The 25,285-nt window shown below is 43.8% G+C and overlaps 1 protein-coding gene across 2 annotated transcripts in view; it reads left to right on the top strand.

The window, feature by feature from the left end:
* The window catches only part of AOAH (acyloxyacyl hydrolase), a 439,135-nt gene that overhangs the window by 368,953 nt on the left and 44,897 nt on the right, over positions 1 to 25,285 (top strand). For both annotated transcript variants that reach the window (XM_063922510.1, XM_063922509.1), the window contains 3 exons: positions 11,237 to 11,311; positions 22,126 to 22,298; positions 22,404 to 22,462. In XM_063922510.1, the coding sequence (XP_063778580.1) occupies positions 11,237 to 11,311; positions 22,126 to 22,298; positions 22,404 to 22,462 (307 nt within the window). The remainder of the gene's footprint in view (positions 1 to 11,236; positions 11,312 to 22,125; positions 22,299 to 22,403; positions 22,463 to 25,285) is intronic.

The raw sequence follows: 25,285 nt of genomic DNA, 5'->3' as shown, positions 1-25,285 counted from the left end.
AAGGGCCAGTTTGATCGCCAGTAATTCTTGGTCACTGATGGAGTAATTAGCTTCCGCAGGAAGAAATTTGCGAGAGAAGAACCCACAGGGATGAATTTTTCCATCGGCCCCTACTTGGGAGAGAACAGCTCCAACTCCTACTGTAGAAGCATCTACCTCCAACTCAAACGGCTTGTGAATATCTGGTTGTGACAGAACTGGAGCGGACATGAAAGCCTGCTCAACTCTCTGAAACGCGGCCAAGGCATCTTCTGACCAGTTGGAATGGTCTGCCCCTTTTCGAGTTAAGTTGGTAATAGGAGCGATGACAGTTGAGAATCCTCTGATGAACTTCCTATAGTAATTAGCGAACCCCAAGAATCACTGGATGGACTTGAGTGTACTCGGAGTGGACCAATTAGCAATAGCTTCTAATTTTGTGGGGTCCATCTGGAGATCTGATACGGAAATTACATACCCTAGGAAGGGTATGGAAGGAACTTCGAAGGTACATTTAGAAAACTTGCCGTAGAGATGATTCTCACGAAGACATCGGAGGACCTCACGAACTTGCAGACGATGCGAGGAGAGATCTTGAGAAAAGATAAGAATATCATCCAAATAGATTACAAGATATTTGTACAGGACATCACGGAAAATTTTATTAACAAAGTGCTGGAACACTGCTGGGGCATTGCTCAACCCGAACGGCATTACAAGGTACTCATAATGACCATCCCGAGTGTTAAAGGCGGTCTTCCATTCATTGCCACTTCGAATTCTGATGAGATTATATGCACCGCGGAGATCTAACTTAGTGAAAATGCTGGATCCCTTGACTATCAAATAATTCAGTGATGAGAGGTAATGGATAGCTATTTTTGATGGTAATATCGTTGAGCCCCCGATAATCGATGCATGGACGTAATCCTCCATCTTTCTTTTTAACAAAGAAAAAACCCGCTCCGGCGGGCGAAGACGAAGGGCGGATGAATCCTTTCTGTAAATTCTCCCTGATGTACTCACTCATTGCCTCGGTATCAGGTACAGATAACGGGTAAGTACGCCCCCTAGGTGGCTTCTTGCCGGGGATGAGACCGATGGGACAATCCCACTCTCTATGGGGTGGCAGAACATCGGCGGCCTTTTCGCTGAAGACGTCAGTGAAATCTTGGTAGGCTACTGGGAGACTTGACTGAATTTTAACTTCTGAGGACCTTACAGGACGAACTTGGGCTAGGCAGAACTGATGACAATGTGAACCCCAAGAAGTCAGTTGTAACGTGGGCCGGATAATCTGCGGATTATGTAGCTGGAGCCAGGGCATACCCAAAACGATCTCCTGAGTTGCCTTAGGGATGACGAGGAACTCGATTAATTCGGAATGCAGGAACCCGACTCCCAAAACAACTGGCTTTGTTTGATGGGAGATGGAACCCTTGGAGATTCGGCTACCATCCACTGCAGTGATATAGACTGGGTATGTGAGTCCGCAGATAGGCAGATGGAACTTGTCAACTGCGGCTTGAGTAATGACGTTTCCAGCAGCTCCACAGTCCACTAACGAGGATACAAACTGAAGTCCAGCACTAGTCTCTAAAGACACAGGAAGGATAAGGTCTCGGTTTGAAGGAGCTTGTCTAGAAGATCCCAACTTGACTCCTCCTTTACAAGTTAGGTTCTGGCGTTTCCCGAACACGCCGTACAAGAACTAATTTGGTGATCTTTTGCCGCACAATAAAGACACAGTCTCTCTCGAAGTCTTCTTGACCGCTCCTCAGGGGTTAAGCGGGACCTATTTATTTGCATAGGCTCCTCAGAAGATGGAGGCTGAAATTGTGTCTGGGGTACCATTCTCGGCTTGCGTGGCTCACTGCGAGCACGCTCACTGTTGCGTTCGCGAATGCGAGAGTCCAACTTAATACACAAAGAAATTAGGTCTGATAATTGCTCAGGAATGTCACGAGTGGCTAGTTCATCTTTAATTCGGTCAGAGAGTCCATGTAAAAAGGCTGCTACCAGTGCTAGATTATTCCATTGAATCTCTGAGGCTAATGTCTGGAACTGGATGACGTATTGACCCATGTTACGGGTACCCTGACGAAGTTGAATAAGATCTGCAGAGGCTGACGTTGCGAGACCTGGTTCGTCAAAGATGCGTCTGAAAGTTGACATAAATTCGGTATAATTATTCATAAGAGGGTCAGCACGCTCCCACAGAGGAGACACCCAACTAAGGGCTGGTCCAGAGAGCAGCGATATAATGTAAGCAACCTTGGATCTTGGTGTGGGGAAATTGTGCGATAGCAACTCAAACTGAGTTTCACATTGATTGAGAAACCCGCGACATAACTTGGAACTGCCATCATATTTGCTAGGCACGGGCAGATGCAGGCATGACACTGGAGTTGATGCAGCAGGTGAAGGAGAACCCACTAAACTTACAGGTGCAGAGGTGACTGGAACTGAAGGAATGACAGCACTGGGCAGTGACTGTTGCAGTGTATCGAGACGGGTGGACATTCCTTGCAGGAATTGGATTATCTGCTGCTGTACAGCCTCTTGACCATCCAGATGGGAGACCAGATTTTGTAAGGCTCCTGACCCCACATTCTGACCACCGTCCAAGTCCATTGGCCTTGGACTTACTGTCAGGCTCTGTCTAGTTTGTGTTCCCGGAGAGGGCACTAGTGGGTCAGTGGAGATGGGATGGAGAAAACGAGGAGGCTGGATAAGATTCCTGCGCATGTGCTCTGTGTTGTTTATTTAGCAATTGATTCAAACAATATGGCAGCAGGAATACTGATGACAACAGAAGATATGCAATTGTGGGTGGAACAGCGTGGAAGCTGAAAGTCTATGGCAAAGTCTGTGACGTGGGTAGCAATCGATCAGGGGACCGATGTATCGGTATGGGAAACAATGGCTCTTGGATCGTGGAGCACAGCAGGGATGATGGTGGGAATAGCGAGCCAGGTAACTGTTTGCAGGAGACAGGAACAAGTGGTTTAAATCCTCAGTGCAGGTTGGAGTAACACTGGCAGCTTGCAGGCTGACGAACAGGTGTAGGTTAACGAGATGCACCTGGAGGAGAGTGTCTACTGCAGAGGGCTGGAGCACACTGTAGCTGGATAAGGTGTGAAGCTGATCACAGGTACCTGGGTTGCTGGTGCTTGTGGTTCCACGGCAGTGCAGGATCAGACTGGAAGGCAGAGCAGGTACAAAGAGGAACTGGAGAACGGAGCCAGAGACACAGGTCAGAGGAATGACACGAAGTCTAAGGCAAGGACTGACTCACCCTGCTGCTCCTGATATACCCCCCGGTCTGAAGGTATTGGTTGGGAGTGAATGGGAAGTGCGGCCAGGCTCTGGATTGGCTGATGCGGAAGAGCTGACGGGGACTGTCATGGCGGCGCCCATGCCGTAGTTTGGCGGGAATGCAGCGTGCGTGCATGCCTGCTGAAAACAGGAGTGTCCTTAGGCCCAGAATGGCATTTAGCGACAAGGTGACCAGTGGCAGCGAGAGAAGCCTCAGACGGAGGTTGCACCGGCGGACAGTTGCAGCTGCAGTAAGTCAATTCCTGACAACACACTAGTACCACTTTACATCAGAATCAGTTTATTGCCAAGTATATCAGTACATAATACAACAATACACAAGGAATTGGTTTCAGATAGCTAGTACCACTTTACCTTATACAGTATACGTCACTCCTCACAGTAGTGCCCCTTATTCCCATTACATCACAGTGAACTGCTCCTTATTCACATTACATCATACAATGCTGCTCTTTATTCACATTAGACCACACAGTAGTGCCCTTTCTATATGTTACACCACACAGTAGAGCAACTTATACACAGAATGCCACACTTTATACACATAATACCACACAGTAATGCCTCTTTCACATACGACACACATTATTAATGTCCTTATAAACATAATATGCCTTATACATTATGCCAGCCTTTATTAATGCCCTTATACACATAATATCCCTTACTCATATGCCACACATTATTAATGCTCTTATACATGTAATAACACACACAATGCCCCTCACACATATGCCGCACATTATTAATGCCCTTATACACATAATGACACACATAGTGCCCCTTACATATATGCTGCACATTATTAATGCCCTTATACACATAATGACACACATGGTGCCTCTTAAGCATATGCCGCACATTATTAATGCAGTTATACACGACACACATAATGCCCCTTATACACATGTCAAACACTATTGCACAAACAAACCACTCGCACACAGCACTCACATGGCCGCTAACACTGTGATCTCTGCCTCTGCTTGGATAAAGATGTGTCCTCAATGCATACATCTTGCCTCAATACACCATGCAGCAGAAGATGCCTGGCGTGAGTCAGCTGGCAGCTCCCGGACAGCTCTGCTAACACTGGGCACCTTTTTTGACAATAATGTGTATTATTTGCAGTGCTATTTGACTAGGAGATATAAGCAGCTACTGCTGATTAAAATTATATGGCATGCCTATATTTTGTTTCTGCATGCGAAATGCTACATTACAGTGATTTCCAGAAATACACTGTAACGTAGCATTTCATATGCAGATACAACCGCAGTAACACTCAGAATATAGGCATGCTGCATAAAATTTTAATCAGCATAAGCTGCTTGCGCCCAAGGCATTTGTCTAGTTTGCCTATGCCTAGGGCCGGCTCTGCAAGGTCATTAAACATATGTATTTAACTTAACACATTTAAATGTAATTAGTGATGATATAAAAATATTTAGTAGGATTGTCCTACACGTCCACACAGTAAACAGTATACAGGTTGAGTATCCCTTATCCAAAATGCTTGGGACCAGAAGTATTTTGGATATCGGATTTTTCCGTATTTTGGAATAATTGCATATCAAAATGAGATATCAAGGCGATGGGACCCAAGTCTAAGCACAGAATGCATTTATGTTTCATATACACCATATACACACAGCCTGAAGGTAATTTTAGCCAGTGTTATGATATGCTGTACTTTGTGCATTAAACAAAGTTTGTGTACATACACACAATTCATATATGTTTCATATACATCTTATACACACAGCCTGAAGGTCACTTAATACAATATTTTTAATAACTTTGCGTATTAAGTTTGCGCACATTGAGCCACAGAAAACAAAGGTTTCACTATCTCAGTCTCACTCAAAAAAGTCTGTATTTTGGAATATTCCGTATTTCTGAATATTTGGATATGGGATACTCAACCTGTAATACAAAATAATAATATTAATTAAAATAATAATGAAATAATTGTGCATCCCACACCAGGTCCGCCGAGAGATCTGGTGGATCCTGATACTGGGCGGAGGTGTGGTCAATGGCATAGAATGGCCCCCGTCGGTTGCTTTTGAATAAAGTATGCACTTGCGCTCTGTTTGGGGAGTGTGACTATTCCATCTTATTGGTAATTATGTTATACCTGTCCCCATCCCTGGCCACTAGTTTCCCATATATCCATAACTGGCTATAACACTGTTTAAAGCTGTTGCTTCTATGGAGGAGGGATCCTAAATGGTATGCCCACCACTTGCCTGAGGTAAAAAGCATTAGAGCTTTTCCAAAATGATCTGGCAGTTTTGGACCCATGGAGTAACAACTGTATTACTCCAGGGTTCCCACTATAAACAAAGAAACCACAACAAATCCCCCAAAAAAACCTACTCTTCCATACACTGCACACACAAACCACTGAAATAATCATATCTATGGGTCCCCTGGACATCCTTACACTGCCAAACAGCTACAAGCATTTTTTGCAGGATTTATACCCCCCCCCCCCCTTCCCCCACCCCCTGCAGCCACACAGGTGGGGACAGTCACACCCCACACCCCATTCCCATGTCCGCACCTGGCACCTACTGAGAATGTGAGCAGTAACATGGTGACAGATGGTGACTGTGTGACCTCCTGGCAGCTCTCATCATCTGTCATCCAAAGTAGCTCCTGCTGCTGCTGCAATTGCTGCTCTTCCTATAGCACAGAATAGAATATACCAATGATTCATTGGGGGGGGGGGCACAGTCTCCAGAACTGGGCCCATGAAACAGTGTAACTCACACGCAGAAACACACATGATTATCCCTGTCTCCCTAAGGTAAGGGGCAGGTCACTCAAATCAGTAGGCCCAGGGGTGTAGCGAGGGTGGCTCCGGTGAAGCTCAAGCTCCGGGCGCTGGAAAAGTTAGAGGGCGCGCAGCCACCTGACATCCCCCTCCCTCCACCCGCTAAACTGCAGGCCATTGTACAGGCAGCCGCAGAGCAGAAGGAGGAGAAGCAGAGGGCTACACACTGACTTGGAGACTAGGTAGGGAACAAGGCAGGCCAGAGGCGACAACAGGAGACACAGCTGGTGCCCTGCCTCCCCCTTTATATGCCTCACTGTCTGCTTGTAGCTGTGCATCAGGATTACATCTGTCATGCTACATCCCTCTCTCTGTCCCAGCTGATGCATCACCTATTTCTGCCCCAGCTGCTGCAGCACCTCTCTCTGCATTACAAGCTGCAGAGTAACATGTATAAGTGGCTGTTATGATTCCAATACTCTGGTCTGGGGAGATCTTATAGCAAGAACCCGAGTACTGGAACGTAATGCTGGGAGATGGAAGTGGGAACGGGAATAGCCCCTGGCGCCCTATCTCCGTTGTCTCGCCCGTGTTGTCAGAAATCTCTTGCAAGACTATGGTTGCTTGAGCCCATGGCAGCCGCGTTTGAAGGGCGGATCCCCCTGGAGTAATGAAATAATAATCCCAACCCGCTGAGATTCAGTACCAGAGGATGTAGGTCTTAAACGAAAATATAGCTTACAAGCTTCTTTAAAATTAAAAAAAATCTTTTCTGTCACCGGAAAAACGGTCGGGTAAATGCATCTTTGGTTCAGGGACAACCCTCGGGGAGGCTCGCAAAAGATCTTCCTGCGATCTCACCCGAAGAGAAAGATCCTGGACCATCTGAGTAAGTTCCTGAATCTGGTTAACTAAAACCTGACCGGGATTAGGTCCTAAACCTGTCGGATTCATGAGGTCGATAAACTCTCACAAAAACAGAATGAGAAAAAATTAAATCCCCTTTAATTTTAAGTTTTGGTGTGGCCGGTTATAATGTTATGATTCCAATACTCTGGTCTGGGGAGATCTTATAGCAAGAACCCGATTACTGGAACGTAATGCTGGGAGATGGAAGTGGGAACGGGAATAGCCCCTGGCGCCCTATCTCCGTTGTCTCGCCCGTGTTGTCAGAAATCTCTTGCGAGACTATGGTTGCTTGAGCCCATGGCAGCCGCGTTTGAAGGGCGGATTACGTCTGCCCAACTCCGATGCCCCCTCAGGTCTTAATGGGAGACAAAGAGAAATCCGAGACAGGGTGATAACAAGGGGCCCTCTAACTAAACAACAAAGCCAGGGGCTATACACTAACTTTAAACTAGAGTATGTGCGGAAAAACCGCCAGGGAAAAGGACAACCAAAATACCCACTTGTCCACTCTCCTACTCGGCACCGCCGAGTTCCGGAGAGGACTGTGGGAGCGGAAACCTCCGCAAATGCTCCAAAACAGAATACGAGATGAAGCGACCTAGGCCGCAGCACGCGGCAGAGCCGCCACTCACAAAAACCACTCGAGATCCTCTAGCGACTGTGGCGGGTAATAGAGGACCGGAAGGCTCCTTGGGATGAGATGACAACTCCAAGATTCAGGAACTCTGAGGACAGGAATGACCAGACACAGCAGAACTGGAACAGACGTTCAGCAAACCAAAGCAGCATGCAGGAAGCTCTAACCGGCGTCTGTGTGAAGCACTGAGAAGGCTTTAAGCACTGCATCCTCCAATCAGGGTTCAGAGGCCGATTAACATAAATGTCGTGCAGCTGCCTTGCCCAGAAGACCAGTGTGTTTAATTACTTGATTGACCCTGCAACGGGGAACGCGGTCCGCCCGTGGCGTCCCCGTTGCTAGGGTCCTGGCGGCTGAGCGCGCCCAGCGTCCTAGCGTTGCTAGGGACCCGGCGGCTCAGCGCGCATGGCGTCCCAGCGTTGCTAGGGACCCGGCGGCTCAGCACGCTCGGCGTCCCTAGTTGCTAGGCGCAGGGCCGCGAAGGGAACCCGGACCGCGGCGCCTAACAGTGGCTTTACTGTGGCATAATGTGTATAAGGGGCTCTCCTGTATGGCGTAACGTGTATATACTGTGTGGTGAATAACAGACAGTACTGTGTGGTGTAATCTGAATTGGTACTATTCTCTGGCCATGCCCCTTCCCCATGAAGCCATGTCCCTTTTTTAAACATGGAGGGGAACCCAAAGGAAACTTTAGCCCTGAGCTCCGCAAGGTCTATAATCGGTCCTGTTACCAATTTTGGCTTTTTAAATATTTTTTTATTTTCAAATGAAACATGCACCGCATTCAGTAAAGGAGAGGGGGCGCCGAAACATATCCTTGCTCCATGCCACCCATACTTCCTGCCATGAGCCAGTCAGACGTTCCTCAAAATGGTTGGGCCTTGGGGAAATCTCATTGCTGGTCTGGGCAGCCACTGGCTCCTTAGTCCCCAGGGGCCCTGGTGCATTGCATCGGCTGCACCACTGGTAGTTCATCCCATGCTTGATAGCAAGCTGTGTAGTCTCTATGAAACTCTATTGATATAGCTTTATTGTAAAGATATTGATGACTTGAGTTCTTCAGTGCACAAGTGGTATCAGATCTCAGCTACAGGGTCTCATGTTACTCTGGCTTGATTTGCATTTCCCTTATGAAGAAAAGGAAAATGTACAGTACATAAATAAGAATGATAACAAGAATAAAATAAAGCACACTCATTATTAATAAATCATTATGAACCATGGCATTGTGTTAATGAGAAGCATAAAATAATCTGTTAATGTTAACTAAATAATAGTGTTATAGCTTCTGGTTGATATATAACTGAACAGACCAACATGGTAATTTTCTGTTTTAAGAAGGAAGTTATGCAATAATAATATTCTGAATACTGCCCAAGATCTTTATTAAAGTGGGCTAAAAAATAAATAAAAAAAACGGATTAAAAGGGGAAGATAGTTGAGATTCCTATAATCATGACTGCAGAATTGTCAGATATATTGAATACTTTTTATTTTATATTGCACTTGCATACAGTGGCGGATCCAGGGGGGGGGGGGGGGGGCACTCAGGCCCGTGGGCCCCCCCCCCCCTGTCATTTGTGGCCTCCGTCCTCCGTCCCCTCCTGGCACCACACAGGGAGATGACGGGCGCCCGCTGAGATTGTGTTACCAGCGGGCGCCCGTCTCCCTGCACAGCGGCAGCTGGACGCAGGAGCTCAGTGCTGAGCTCCGACTTCCGGCGCTGTCACTGTGCAGTGTGCGCTATGGGAGAGACGTCCGACATGACGTCTCTCTCATAGTGCTGAGGAGCGGATGCCAAGAGGAGGACTGCAGCGGTCTGGATGCGGGAACGGGGCTCGGTAAGTATGATGTTTTTTTTCTTCCTTAGTGCAGCGGGGGCATCTACTGGGGGCAAACTACGGAGGGACATTACTACTGGGGGGCATCAACAAGGGCCATTACTTCTGGGGGCAAACTACTGGGGGCATTATTACTGGGGGGCATCTACTGGGGGCATTACTACTGGGGGGTCATCTATTGGGAGCATTACTACTGGGGGCAGCTACTGGGGACATTTTTACTGGGGGCCATCTACTGGGGGCATTATTACTGGGGGGCATCTATTGGGGGCAAACTCCTAGGGGGCATTACTACTGGGGGCAAACTACTGGAAGACATTATTACTGGGGGGCATCTACTGGGGGCAAACTACTGGGGGACATTATTACTGGAGGGCATCTACTGGGGGCAAACTACTGGGGGACATTATTACTGGGGGGTATCTACTGGGGGCAAACTACTGGGGGACATTATTACTGGGGGCCAACTACAAAGGGGCTAACTACTGGGGGCATACTACAGGAGGGCATTACTACTGGCGGCATAACTACAGGGGCATTACTACTGGCGGCTTAACTACAGGGGCATTACTACTTGGGGGCTAAACTACAGGGGGGCCAAACTACTGGGGGCATAACTTTAGGGGCCAAACTACTGGGGGATAACTACAGGGGCCAAACTACTGGGGGCCTTACTTCTGGGGGCTAAACTACAAGGGGGGCATAACTACAGGGGCTAAACTACAATGGGGCAAACTACAGGGGGGCATTACTACTGGTGGCTAAACTACAAGCAGGCAAACTACTGGGGGCATTACCACTGGGAGGCTACACTAAAGGGGGCGAGGGGTAAACTACTGGGGTCATAACTGCAGGGGCATTACCACTGGGGGCATAACTACTAGGGCGCTAAATGACTGGGGGAATTACTACAGGCAACATTACTACTGGGGGCAATACGGGCATTGCATAAGGGGCACCACTACTATGGGGTCTATATAAGGGGCACTACCAGTACAGTGGACATTGCATAATGAGCGCTACAACTGTGGGCATTGTATAAGAAGCGCCACCTCACATGCACCGAAGCCGCACGCAAATGTACTTGCCCCTTCCATGGTGCCCCCCCTATCATTTTCTTCTGGATCCGCCCCTGCTTGCATAAATGTACAGCAGTGTCTGTCTGTGACATGCATCATCAGGCGGTGCCACCAGTAAATCTAGTACTGCAGCATCAGCATGGTTAAAACTAAATAATAATTTTTGAAGCAGCACATACATTTTATACCATAAAAACTCTACAATATGACTTACTTGGTCAATAATACTATTAGAGGACATTACGTTGTTTCCATTTTCTTTCTTCTATCAAACATGCAATAACGACCCACTTCACTTTGGGGTCCACTATAGTATTTTCTGGTATGTTTAATGGCCAGTACAAATGTAATAGCCCACAATTTGGAAAAATCTAAAAGCTACGTGTCACTACATTTGGGGCGATGAGTTAACGAGTAGTATCACCCACATCCAGATCATGCAGTGCTGTGCAGTTCCTCCTGTTGACTTATTTTTTTCAGTTTGTTTGTGTTTTATTGTATACCTCATTGTGCAAGAACATACTATAGGAGACGTTATTCTTGTGCTCACCATATATAAATAGACAATCAGCAAGTCTTTGTACTACTGTATAAACCTTCTCTCAGTGTAAGTTTAAGAATTTACCATCTTTGACCAAGGATTTTACCTGTCACTTTTACCTTTCAGCTTGGCAAGAAATCAACAGTTGGATAAACCTGTGGTTGTTTTTTATGCATTGATTGGCAATGATGTCTGCAATCCGTAAGTCTCAAAGATGGAAAAAAAATAAGTATATTTATATTATATTTATTTATATGGGACAGGAATGTTTGTACAGATATTTGTAGGGCTTCATTATGTTTACATTTTAATGGGATCAGTATGATTTACAGGTGTTCGGAATGCTGACCATCAGTATAATGACACTGGCATCCCGGCCGCCAGTATGCCGGCAGCGTGGCGAGTGCAAAGAGTCCCCTTGCGAGCTTGCTGCGCTTGTCACACTGCGGGCTCGGTGGCTCTCTGAGCTCACCACAGGTTGTATTCCCACTCTATGGGTATCGTGGACACCCACGAGGGTGGACACCCACAAGTGGAAATAGCCCCTGTTCGCCAGGTTTCTGGCTGTCGGCATTGCTGGTTGTCAGCATTCCGGCATCGGTATTAACTGCATCCCATTTTAACAATAACAAGAAAACAAAATTGAGTCCCATAATAAAAGCATAAAAGGAAGAAAACGATCCAACAGTATATTGGCACACACAAAGCAAAACATAAACATACAACAAAGCATATACATAAGTAGTTTTCACAAAGGGTAAATAATTTGGTTAAACTCAACAGCAGGAAATAATTAGTACATTATATATAGTGTATGTTATGTAATACATAACAAAGAGCCCAACAGTTCTTATGCATAAGTCCCGCTTGGCGGTTGTTGAATAATAGTACATATATAATCTTATACGTACTTCTTTTAAGCTTTCTAACAGTGGATACTAATCCAAATCACTGAAGCTTTGAGATGTAACGGAATAATTATATTTTAGTGAAATATGAAAAATTACTAAGTCAAAATAAATATCACTGCAAACATTAAAAAAAAGTAAAGTGTTTGATACAGGTTTTTAAAAATCTGTTCATATTTATAGCCCTTGCTGTAGTGTTGTAGTCAACATTTTTTTTTTTTTAAAGAACATCTGGATTGCCCTTACGTGGTAGCAAGGGTTTATAAACATAACTGTGTTTTTTTTTCTCCTGCTAATGACATATCTGTTAATTTGTTAAGCAGTTTTAGGTTTGCACAAAAACATCATCTGAATCATGTCTATCATCTGCTCAATTAATATTTATTGAGGGTTTTTTTAATGTAATTTCACATTTTGATTAAACTGAATTTTAAAAATTTTTTTAAGTGTTTCATTGTGTTTGGCTGTACATTAAAAAATAAAATGTGGAGAGTTCCAGTGGGCGGGGCATTGAACATGGCCGCATTTTAGTGATCCTCCTGTGTAGAGCCTGGACATTAAGCCTGATTTATCCGTCCCTCTGGCCACTTTGGGACAGTTTTGTGACTCAAAAGGTGGCTGGAGTTTAGGTGACCTGCTTAAATATATTTTCCAGCTGAGGGGGAGAGAATCCGCCGGAGTTAAGCCACTTGAGGGTGGCGTGGATGACCGCCGAGAGACTTGGCGCGAAAAGGAGCGTGGGCCTGGGATGCTGTCGACCTCGTTGATCGTTCCCGCTGTGAGACTATTCTTACCTACTTGCTGGGGCTTCGGGTTGCTGCCGGACTGCCTGTGAGGTCATCGATCGTGGTGGACGAGTCTGCAGTGCCGTTATTGAAGACCTGGAGTGTGCGTCTGCTGATCTCTGCGGAGGCGCCGGCCTGCTGACATCTCCCTGGAGCCGCCGGGGGCTAGGAGTGCTGCGCAGCTGGAGGCCGCCCGAGGTGAAGTCGCCCGCCTGCCTTCCGGTGATGGCCCCGGAGCTCCCCGTCATCTGGCGGTGCGCGGCGGGACTCCGCCTGTGGCACAACCCTGGGGCTGGCTTCCTGCCTGTCGGATCTCCGTGGTCGCTCCCAGAAAGATCTATTGCGGTGGTGGAGCCATTGTGACGGCCGTGTCATTGGGCCAGGGCTGGAGTGGTTGCGGAGGTGTTTGTGGGGAGGTGGACATCGGGATTCACCCTGCCAAGTGGATTCCTTTTGGCTGCAGGCTACGGTGTGTTAGATCTGGCTCCCTGTACTGTGCACCAGAAGCGCTGACTGCTGGCAGCCAATTTGATTTCGGTACTCTGTCAGTCCCTCCAGACGACAATCCTGCAAGGTCACCTATTACCTGAGGACATAGCGCAAGAGACTTGTGTATGCCACTCTCCTACACAACAAAATTTATATAACCCCGGGTTACCCCAGCAGCTACTAACACTGTCTGTTATTACCCCCCCGCTCTCTTTATTAATACCCTTCTGTTTCAGGTCTCCCGATTCTGTTATTCCTCCCCACCACTTGTTCTATCCCTACCCCATTTTTATTTTATTTTTTTTACCTCCTACCTCCCCCCCCCCTCCGTGGTATCCTTCTCCTGTTACTACCCCTAACACTTCTTTGTTATTTTGAGCCGTCTACAGATGCCTTCAAGTCTGTAAGAAGTGATTGCTGCTTTAAACGGGACTAAGGGACTGTTTCCTTTGCTCGCTTGCTTTATATTTTGGTAACCGCTTCATCCTTTCTGTGACTACACAGTTTACGATTGCATCTTTATATTTTTGTTGCTATTACTACTTTACTGAAAGGAATAGAGCAAGATAATTAAGATAGTTCATTTGTACGCTATTTCTACCATCTATAACATTGCAAGTGCATAGTACTGCCGTTCACTGTGAATGTAACTATATCTCTTTCCTGGTCTTATAATCATTTGCTCATAATTTTGCTAGAACGGTTACCGTGCATTATCTCACTAGTTAGGGACCCATTCTGTGTGTCCTCTTTCACATTTAGTGTCTGACTTTACTGAAGATTGATGTTTCTCCATTGTTTGCATATGTGCATGACAAACATGCTGAGGTTAATGGATGAATGATTTCCATCTACTCGGAAATGTATTGAAGCCTTAATTGTTCTCCTACAAGGGCATCTACCCGCATGATCTGACAAATTGTTCTCTGCTCACTATACACTGACTACTGTCTATTATTCTTCTAATTACTGTGGTGTCCAATTGATATAGTGTACGGTGGGCCCCTAGGGCATGGAGAGATTTCTGGAGAAGTCGACTCCCGTGGCCGCCTCACCATCTAACGCTATGGTTCGAAACAGATCACAAGCCAACAAAAACACCTCTAACCCCCCTGCGAGTGGTTCTGCAGACATGGTGGACCAGACCTCGCGGACCGCCATAGCGGTTGTCCCGGTAGACTCCCTGCCCCTTGCGGATATGGCTAGGGAAATGTCGAACATCATGATGCCCCTCATAGACAAACGTCTAGATGACATGAATACGAAACTGGATGCCACGCTTGCTAGGCTAGATTCTCACTCGTCACGTTTGTCTGCTTTAGAACAGCGTACTAGTGACGTGGAGGATGGTCTCCATGTTGTACAACAACAGGGCGAGTCCCATGATACAATTATACAATCCTTGCAAGACAAAATTGACGATTTAGAGAATAGACATAGAAGAAATAACCTTCGCTTTATTGGGGTCCCAGAATCCGTACCAAACTCTCAGTTGTTAAACTTCTTGGGAGTGGACCTCCCTGCAGCCCTTGGTATGGAGGGAGAGTTTGCTAACCCGCAAATTGAACAAGCTCATAGGCTGGGCCCTGAAAATCGGCCAGCAAGGGGGGCCCGAGGCCGGTTATAGCTAAATTTTTGGATTACAGGGCAAAGGAGAAAATTCTTTTTCACTACCGTAGAGTACCATCTTTGATGGTCAATTCCCATAAGATTTTGATTTTTCAAGATTTTTCTGTAGCGGTGTCACAAAAGAGGAAAGCGTTCTCGGAAGTTTGCCGCTACCTGCATGACACCAATCGCCGTTTTGCATTGCTATACCCGGCAAAGCTTAGAGTCATTGACAATGGACAGACCATCATTTTTGATGACCCAGTCAAGGCTAAGGAAAAGCTCATGAGTAATAGGTCGCCAGCCCGTTCACCACAGGATCATGAATGATAGGGAGCCTGTTTGCCTTTTTAGGGTAAATAATTTTTAGCATAAGCATAGCAACCCTTTGTAATGCCTTGATAGCCTTACTGTTATTTTTGATTTATTATAAAGGTTAATAGTGGCTCTTTATAGGCTCTCTCTAGTCAGCGTTGGAGGCTGTGGACCACAAGGTCGGTATACAGCCTACTGTTGGGATGCTTAGTGAATCTCTCATCCTGTTATATTAACTTTATGTCTATTACAAAATAGCATTTAGTTCCTATGGCCGCATAAGGTCTACTCTGTCAGGATATATGGTTATTATTATTTTATTTACAATTGCCTGATTATATGCTTTATACCTACCATGGCTTCAGTGTATTTCTGAACTATGAACCTAGTTAGTGTCGCCAATGGATGCGATACTTACTTGTATGCTTAATGAGAAAGGAAAATTAGAAAATTGGTGCTTGAAGTATTGTATTTATTTTGTTTTTTGTTTTGGGTGTCTCTCTCCGTCTGTCTCTCCCCTCTCTCTCGTCTTGAGAAAGGCTGGGGCCCCCTCCCTGGGGGATATGAAGTGCTCTCTATCTGCTTGCTGGGACAGATGGATGAGCAATCCTACTAATGCTATGTACACAATGTCATTGCCAAAACAAGGCATTGGATAAATGTCTACACAACACGCTAATATCCCTACATCCTCATCTATGGGCAGTTTAAAAATAGTCTCCTGGAACACGGGGGGTCTAAATTCCCCCATTAAGCGTAAAAGAACTGTTACTCATCTGAAGAAATTTAAAGCTGATGTAATTTTCCTGCAGGAGACTCATTGGGTAGAGGGGGAAAGATGCGGTTTGAAGGCGCAGTGGATAGGTGATTGCATAACGGCTAACTTTTGCAGGAAGGTCAGAGGAGTGGCGATGCTGTTCAACAAGAATTTAAATTACTCTATTTTGAATACGATAGCCGATCCTGAAGGACGGTATTTGATTGTAGACGCGGACATTTGGGGAACTAGATACACTTTGGCTAACCTCTATGCGCCAAATGTTGCTTCTTCCGATTTTTTGAGGCAGGTGACTAATGTATTGGCACAACGCTCGAATTACCCGCTGATAATAGCTGGTGATTTTAACGCTGTTGAGGACCCGATACTTGATAGACATCCTGTTTTAGTCTCTAGGGTACCGGCTAGTTGGACTCAATTCCAAGCATTTAAATCCACTATGCGGTTGACTGACGTTTGGAGATTGTTTAACCCCACTGATAAATCCTTTACATTTTACTCAGCTGCACACAAATCCTGATCTCGCATAGACGCCTTTTTTATTTCTGATCGCTTGATCCCTAAAATTACGAAAAACAGATATTCATTCAATATTAATATCTGACCATGCTCCAATCTCAATATCCTTAATGATCTCAGGTGGGGTGAGACCTGCTGGCTCTTGGCGCTTTCCGGCCTATTTATATAAATCAGATAACTTTAGGGAATTTTTGTTAAATCAATGGATGAACTACCAAGATGATAACATTGATCATTGGGAGACTCCAACCATCTTTTGGGGGGCGTCCAAGGTCGTTTTACGGGGCCATATTACAGAGTATGTAATTAGGCAAAAAAGGGCGACCACTGAACTATACGAATCTTTATCACAGGCACTGTCCACATCGTTTCGAGCGTACATTGATGACCCAACACCACATAATCGAGAACATTACTTACAATCTAAACAATTATTGGATTCTCACTTGCTTGCCCAAGCGAAAAAAGATCTCTTATACACAAAGCACAGGTTCTATAGATGGGGAAACAAAGTGGGTAAACTGTTGGCCACCATGTCTAGACCTAGGCATAAAAGACACTATATTACATCTATTAACTCCACGTCTGATAATAAGGTAATCACGGCTACGGAAGATATAGTGAAGATCTTTGAGGAACATTATACTGCTCTCTATGCGGATCTTCCATTCAACGAAGCTGCACACTCAGAATTCATGCAAGATATTATCCTTCCATCATTAACAACTGATCAAAAAGAGATTTTGGAGGGGGCTATAACGGTTCCTGAGGTCTTGAATGCCATCCAGAAACTAAAACTAAATAAGTCGCCAGGGCCCGATGGCTATTCGAATGAATATTATAAGCTTCTCCAACAGCAGCTTGCCCCTGTGCTAACTGAACTCTTTAATGATCTCTTGTCTAATCATACTCCATTTCCCTATTTCACACAGACTCACACAATTTTGATCCCTAAGCCGAATAGAGATCACAAACTACTTGATTCATATCGACCTATTAGTTTGCTTAATACAGACGCTAAACTTTTTGCTAAGATCCTTGCGGATAGGCTCCAATGCATCTTACCTGACATACTTACTCCCCATCAATTGGGTTTTGTTAGAGGGCGTCAGTCGGTTAATGGAATTAGAGCGGCCATAGCAGCGGTTGCCGAGTCCTCATACTCCCACTCACATCATAATACTCTGTTGAGTCTTGATACCTCGCGGGCCTTCGATACGGTGCTCTGGCCACACCTGTTTGCAGTTCTTCACATGAGAGGATTCAATCCTTCTTTTATTAATTTTGTCAGGTACCTATATACTTCTCCCCAAACTAATCTCGTTGTTAATGGATTCGTAAGTGGCCCTATTGAGATGCATAGGGGAACCAGACAGGGATGCCCCCTGTCCCCCCTGCTCTTTAATATAGCCATTGACCCCCTTATTCGCAAATTAGAAGCGGATAGGATATTTCAGGGTATCCGCATTGGTACTAAGTCCATCAAATTAACGCCATTCGCCGACGACATTTTATTGTATGTCGCTAACCCTGAAGACTCTTTACCACATATATTTGATATGCTAGACATATTTGGGGACATTTCGGGATTCATGGTAAATAGGGTTAAATCTACTGCATTATATCTCGGCCCCCGCCATGCTTTCCCACATGCTCTTACGCAGATGGAGTTGCCATGGGCCAGGGATGATTTTACTTACCTGGGAATACAAATACCTCGCCGTCTGGCAAATTTATATTCATTAAACTATAAACCGGCTATTAAGATAGTTTCAGATGAGTTGGAGAGTTGGAAAGACTTGCCCTTGTCCTATTTAGGTAGGGCTTCTTTACTTAAGATGGTCACCTTCCCTAGAATTATGTATTTAATACAGGCCCTTCCATTATTTATTACTATAAAAGATATACAGACACTGAACAGGCTTTTTAGACAGTTTATTTGGAAAAAGAAAAGACACAAAATAAGCTTATTAAAACTACAACAAGACAAGATAAATGGAGGGATAGGATTTCCAGATATACAGTCGTATAATAGGGCTGCAATGTTCAGATACCTCTCCGACTGGACGCACGATAGTGAAATTTACGCCAATACCTCTTTAGAACGAGGCTTCCTGGAAAATGGCGATTTACTTTCGTTTCTTCATCTCCAAGATAACGAGATTTCAGATCAGATAAAAAACAATCCCCTGCTATGGAACACGAGAAAAATTTGGTATATTGTTAGACACCAAGAGGGTATTCAATCACATGTGTCCTTGTTTTTGCCTATACTTAATAACCCACGCTTCCAGCAAGGTAGAGCTTCATATCCATTCAATATTTGGCGCATGGGGGGAATACAAAATATAGGCTGTCTGACGGACAGAACTAACCGTAGAGCATTAACTTTCGACGAGGCACGGGAGAAATGTGCTTCGATCGGGGGTTACCCTCTGGCCTTCCTGCAGGTGAAACATTATATAGATCAGGTAGTCCACTCCCTTTCAGAAAAAGACTGGAACAACCAGATTGATTCTTTGTTATCCAATCCACCAATCACGAAAAAGGCCATCTCATTTTACTATAGATGTTTCAGGGGGGATCTGAGCCATGGGTCTGCTGAAAGTGGTATGGCTCGGTGGCTTCAGAGCTTTCCTGAACTTACAATTCGGGATCTACTGAAAGCCTTTGAGATCTCCTGCAGGTCGCTCACCTCCACCATATACAGGGAAATGTTCCTAAACCTCCTACACAGAGCTTATTTATCTCCTCATCGATGCTTTTTGATGGGTAGATCCACATCCCACTACTGTTACAGATGTGGAGCAGCCCAGGCAGACCTATTTCACTGTCTATGGTCATGCCCTATAGTTCGAGGGTATTGGCTTCAAATCAAACGATATGCTGAATCCTACTTAGTCAACCATGTACCCTTCACTGCAGCTTGGGCGATATTTGGTATAATTCCTTCCGGAACAAGGATCATTGCAGGTTGTAAACGCTTACTAATAGCTATCAGCGCGGCAGCTAAGAAAACGATCCTCCAGGAGTGGATTTCTACTACCCCGCCAACTATGCCACTATTTAAATCAAAACTTTTTAATATATTCCGAATGGACTGGGTGGAGGTTTCCTTGGAAAAGGAGAAAAAAGTGGGAATCTTTTTTGACATGTGGGAAACGTATATTGCCACACTGTCCGTAGAAATGAGAGGTCAAATATATTCTAGTTTAAAACATACTACTTGGTATCTACAGCGCCTGGTAGAAAATGACCCACCTATAATCTTAGACACGCCCCCCTTCTAGGTGAGGGTAATTTGGCTTGATGGGGGGGAGGGGGGAGGCGGGGGAGAGACTACCCATATATTTTTGTTTTGTTTGATGTTAATTTTATTTTTATTTTTTACGTTATCGAATCTATTGTATTACTTTGATTATAAATCAATACCTCTGTATTGTGTATCTGACAGTTTCACATGTACAAGACTAGTGATACTGCTTACTTTTTGAACTTGTTCCTTCACATTTATGAACACAATATCTGTACTTTCTCTTTGAATATTGATTGTCACCTTTGTACAATGCTTCAATAAAAATTTATTTGAAGAAAAAAATAAAAAATAAAATGTGGGTACACAGTTGAGGGCTGGGTCTGTGAGATGGAATAGACCTTACCATTTACTGTTTAATCACAATGGTACGTAAGATTTCGTAAGGTTAGCTCTAAAAAAGATTATATTCATGGGATTGCTATTCAAACAAGCTTGTGGAGATGTTGCTTGCGTTTATTGAAATATACTTGGTGGTTTAGGATTGTAGTGAAGATTAGTACATTTAGTAGAAGGGCTTATTATATGATGAAATAAAAATGTAAGATATGTAGTAGATTTTAGACAGTTATTAGTATTTAAACAAGTAATCAGACACATAAAACAAAGTAAAGATGTGGCCTATGGCCTTGGTACCGCTAATAGCCACAGCTGATTTTACATTTCCAATGTTTTTGTCTCATAAAAATTATTATTGTATACATCAATCCTTATAAAACAGAGTAAAAAACATTGGATTCAATTCAGCGCAAATTGATTAACACCGGGAAGGAGGTCGCGGAGCTGTTCAATTCAGCGTGATGTTATGCCCGACTTGAGGATTTCTTCTCACACCCCTCCTGGAGAGATCCGACAAAAACTACTGGCACGATGCTGTTTTCTGCCCTACGCGGAAGAAATCACATCACACCAGGCACTTATGTCAGATAATGCTGGTTCTCACAACTAAACACCATGTTAAGATGTGAGAAACGGCATTCTCCAACATAACAGCGTGCTGAATTGAATAGCTCAGGGACCTCCTTCCAGCCGCTATTCAATTGTCCCTTGTTTGAATCGAGCCTATTATGACTAGAATAACAAAGTTGGTCCTGAAAAAGAAAGCTAATATATATAAAATTATCTGTCAAACCCAGCTGGCTCCCAGATACGTCAATCTAAAGTCGCTGGTTGTGCATATGGTCACATTGACACTCAGAGGTAATAACATAACTTCACTGCCACCAGTAAGGGAACATTCCGTGGTCTATTACCATGGTCTGTCACCAGCTAGCCCTTCATTTCCACCTATAAAATGAACAATCATTTCATTAGGCTCTCCGCCAAGATTGGGAAAGGCCTGTGATGTGTGGGTCCATGGGCAAGGGGTGGGGCTAAATGATACGATATGTGTCTTTTAGCCCCGTCTCCTTCATAACTTCACTGCATTTGCAGAGCATTTATCTTCATCCTGGTCGCTTCAGTAGGAAGCAGTAGGATGTGGAAGAGCCACCTACCCTTCCAGGGCTGTGGGTGACTACCCCAAAAATCATGAGTCTCTCGTAGCTTCAGGGAGGGTAGACAAGTATGCACCACATGATAAAGTTCTTGGAAAGATCAAAAATGGTTGATTTTTGCTGTGGAGTATATGTATACATATATTCACTGCCATATACCAGCGAATTCTACTGCTATCCGCCGCTGAATATACTGGAATAAGAGGCAAAGGTCTTTTAACTGCCAGACGCTAAGCCGCTTCCAATTTATGAGAGCAAGCAAAAACAAACCTCTATTGTGGCTGTGTTATTCCAGACCAGTCCTGAGATAGACTGAAAGAGTAATAGGGGGCGGTTAGGGTTAGGCTGCAGCAGGGGGATGTTAGGGTTAGGTTGCGAGAGGGAGAGGTTAAGGTTAGATTGTGGGAGGGGTGGTTTAGGGTTGGGCTACGGGAGGGGGGAGGTTAGTGTTAGGCTGCAGGAGGGGTGGGTTATGATTAGTCTGCGGGGGGGTTAGGGTAAGGCTGTTTAAGGCTGTGGAGGGGGAGGTTAGGGGTAGGGGTGGGTTAGAGTTCAGATTTGGGGTAGGATAAAATATACTTACAGCCATCTGTTGAAATTCTGACCATTGGGATCCTGCTGTCTGTCTTCTAACTATCAGGACCCTGACTTCTGGGATTTCATACCCAACCCAGACATTATCATCTACTAGCCTTGCTATGTATTTATTCCAAGCATCATCATCTCCCAAATCATGCAAAATGATGATCACATTATTTATTCATGAAAGAATTGCAAAAATAACCCTATTTACCTGTGTCCTAGACATCCAGATACATTAAAACACATGACTACACCTCAGAAGCTGAAGGCTAATGTCTTGATGGAGCTGAATTACTTGGACACACATGTACCAAATGGAAGTCATGTGATTTTGATGTCACTGGTAGATGGTCGTCTCGTCTGGGATACCTTACATGACAAATATCATCCCATTGGTAAGCAGAATGCTTGCTTATCTTCAGATTGTGGAATGTTTTCGTCTAGCAATTGTGAAGCAATGAAATCATTGGTTTTACCTTATTGGTTTTTTTCGTACACAGGTGAATTAAATAAGGACGTTACATATGCACAATACTACAAGTTCATGAGCTGTCTTACAGTAAGAAATAATTACATTTTACAGAATTAAAGAAATAAAAGTATAAGTGATAAAATCTGATTTTAATACATATTTATCAATGTTACAACATTAACATTTTATGTTGATTTTTCGCTTCTTTTTTTGTGTTGATTGTTATCTACACAAAATAGCACCTAGCCACAACGCCTAATTTGTCTGGCCTTAAAGTGGAATTATATACAGTAGATTTGCTCTTTGTGTCCATTTAAGGGTGGGTTCTCATCACATCACAATAAATTCCTGGTTTCCATTGTCCCCCTTTCTTAAACATTAGTACAAACTCTGCCATCTGCCAATCCTATGGCACGGATCAGATTAGGATGGAGTGCATAGATATAATATACACTGGTCTGTCATTTACTGTTCCTCTCCATGATTTTAAATGTTTAATGGGGTTTTAGGGCTATTGCTATATAGCCTATTTCCTGGCATGTCTTTCCTTCTTTAGGTATTCAGATGAAAAATAATATTTAAAAGATCATCTTTCTCTTTCCATTCTGCAATTATTTTCTTATTCTGTGGGGACTGCTGTGAAAAGCAGATTGAAAATAGTATCTTCCATATCTGCTGTGGACCTCATTAATACATCAGGGTGAATATTAAAAAATGTGGAAATCCTCAGAAAATACTTTTGTACATGTCTTCAAAAAAAAATATACATATATGCTCAAAAGACCTGTCTGGCCCTGTGCCTATATATATATATATAATATAATATAATATAATATAATATAATCTCCAGGGGGTGATATTTGGCGCACAGAAAACCTTCCTCCAAGCAATTTATAGAATTAGTGGTGTATTTGTTTTGTTCAGAGCACTTTCCCTGTATTTTTTCAGGATGACCCGCTGTTCAAACAGGTCTTCATAAAATCTAAAAAACAAAAGTGAAAAAGACGCCTCCTAGTGCAATACTGATAGTGTAATGAACCTCCACCAATAAGAAATCACCCTAAAAGTTGGAGGTGCACCATAATAAGTGGTCTTAAACCACCTTTATGCAGCGTTTAGAGATCCCAATCCTCGGTTCTGATATTTATTTCCCGGATGTAAAGGTCATTTAGATGTCCAAAGCCTCAATTCTCATAATCGCCCAAATGCAAAAGATGAGAAGCAAAACGACCATAGTGTAATAAAGTTTAAAAAAACATTTATTTGATAATATACAATTAAAGTAAATAGTTGCCCCTATCATAAAAAAGATTAAAACAGCTTATCTGATATCAAAGTATCTCAGTCCATCGGTCTGTCACTCAACACGTTTCGTCCGTCGCTTACTGCAGGACTTCCTCAGGAGTGTATACAGAAAACGCCCACTATGACCTCTATTTATACCCCTCTTAATGGGGAAGATTGCTTCAAATGCTCACAAGATTACCGGAAGTGACATCACTTCCGGTCCCGAGTGAAAGCATACCAACCAACATACTACTATATTTCCATTATTTATATGTTAAAAAGCCCCCACAGCAGCGCATCGAAGCACTGGCTGTTTAAAAATCACATTTGCTGAGAGGCGTCCCCGCTCCCGCTGCCCGCGGCTGCCGGGAGTCGCGAGCAGGCCAGGCAGCACTTCCGCCCTCAGCTTCTCCAGCGTCAGGCGCTTCCACAGAGCATGCGCAAGACCAGGCCGGTCACAATGCCGCCCGTCCTCGCAGCTCTTGTGTGCGCCCGCTGTAAAAGATGTGATGATCATTTATCCACGCACCACGGCGCCATTTTAAAGGAGCACATACACTTATCTTAAATCATTTGTTTTCTTAGTACAAATCCAAAGTTAATTTCATGTAAATGGGAAAGAAATAGAATTTATAGTATATAATCACTATCATGCTCTTTTATGAGTAATGAATTAAAGATAGAAGGTATATTAATAGTAAGGATAATAAATAATGAATAAATATATGGAAAGGAGATTAGGGATTATGGATGTTAATTTGTAAAAAAAAGTGATAATGCAGATTTCATTATTAATATAGATCATAAAATAAATTATATATATATATATATCAATTTGAACATATACATATATATATATATATATATATATAAATATGTACATAAAATATGTATATACTCAATCGAGCTGGAACTGAGTATATACCTGCTGATTGTGTGAATTTCACGGAGTTTGGAATTTTAAACTACAATGTATGTGGATATTACTTTTTTCTATATAAAGTGAAATATTTTACATTTATCAGTGCGCTCTCCTGATTTGTTTCTAGCATATAGATATAGATATAGATATAGATATATATATATATATATTCAAATTGATATATATAATTTATTTTATGATCTATATTATTAATGAAATCTGCATTATCACTTTTTTTTACAAATTAACATCCATAATCCCTAATCTCCTTTCCATATATTTATTCATTATTTAGTATCCTTACTATTAATATACCTTCTATATTTAATTCATTACTCATAAAAGAGCATGATAGTGATTATATACTATAAATTCTATTTCTTTCCCATTTACATGAAATTAACTTTGGATTTGTACTAAGAAAACAAATGATTTAAGATAAGTGTACGTGCTCCTTTAAAATGGCGCCGTGGTGCGTGGACAAATGATCATCACATCTTTTACAGCGGGCGCACACAAGAGCTGCGAGGACGGGCGGCATTGTGACCGGCCTGGTCTTGCGCATGCTCTGTGGTAGCGCCTGACGCTGGAGAAGCTGAGGGCGGAAGTGCTGCCCGGCCTGCTCGCGACTTCCGGTGGTCGCGGGCAGCGGGAGCGGGGACGCCTCTCAGCAAGTGTGATTTTCAAACAGCCAGCGCCTC

This window comes from Pseudophryne corroboree, chromosome 5 (genome assembly GCF_028390025.1).
Source record: "Pseudophryne corroboree isolate aPseCor3 chromosome 5, aPseCor3.hap2, whole genome shotgun sequence".
NCBI lineage: Eukaryota > Metazoa > Chordata > Amphibia > Anura > Myobatrachidae > Pseudophryne > Pseudophryne corroboree.
Note: the sequence above shows the minus strand (reverse complement) of the source record. Positions and strands in the feature narration are given on the sequence as shown.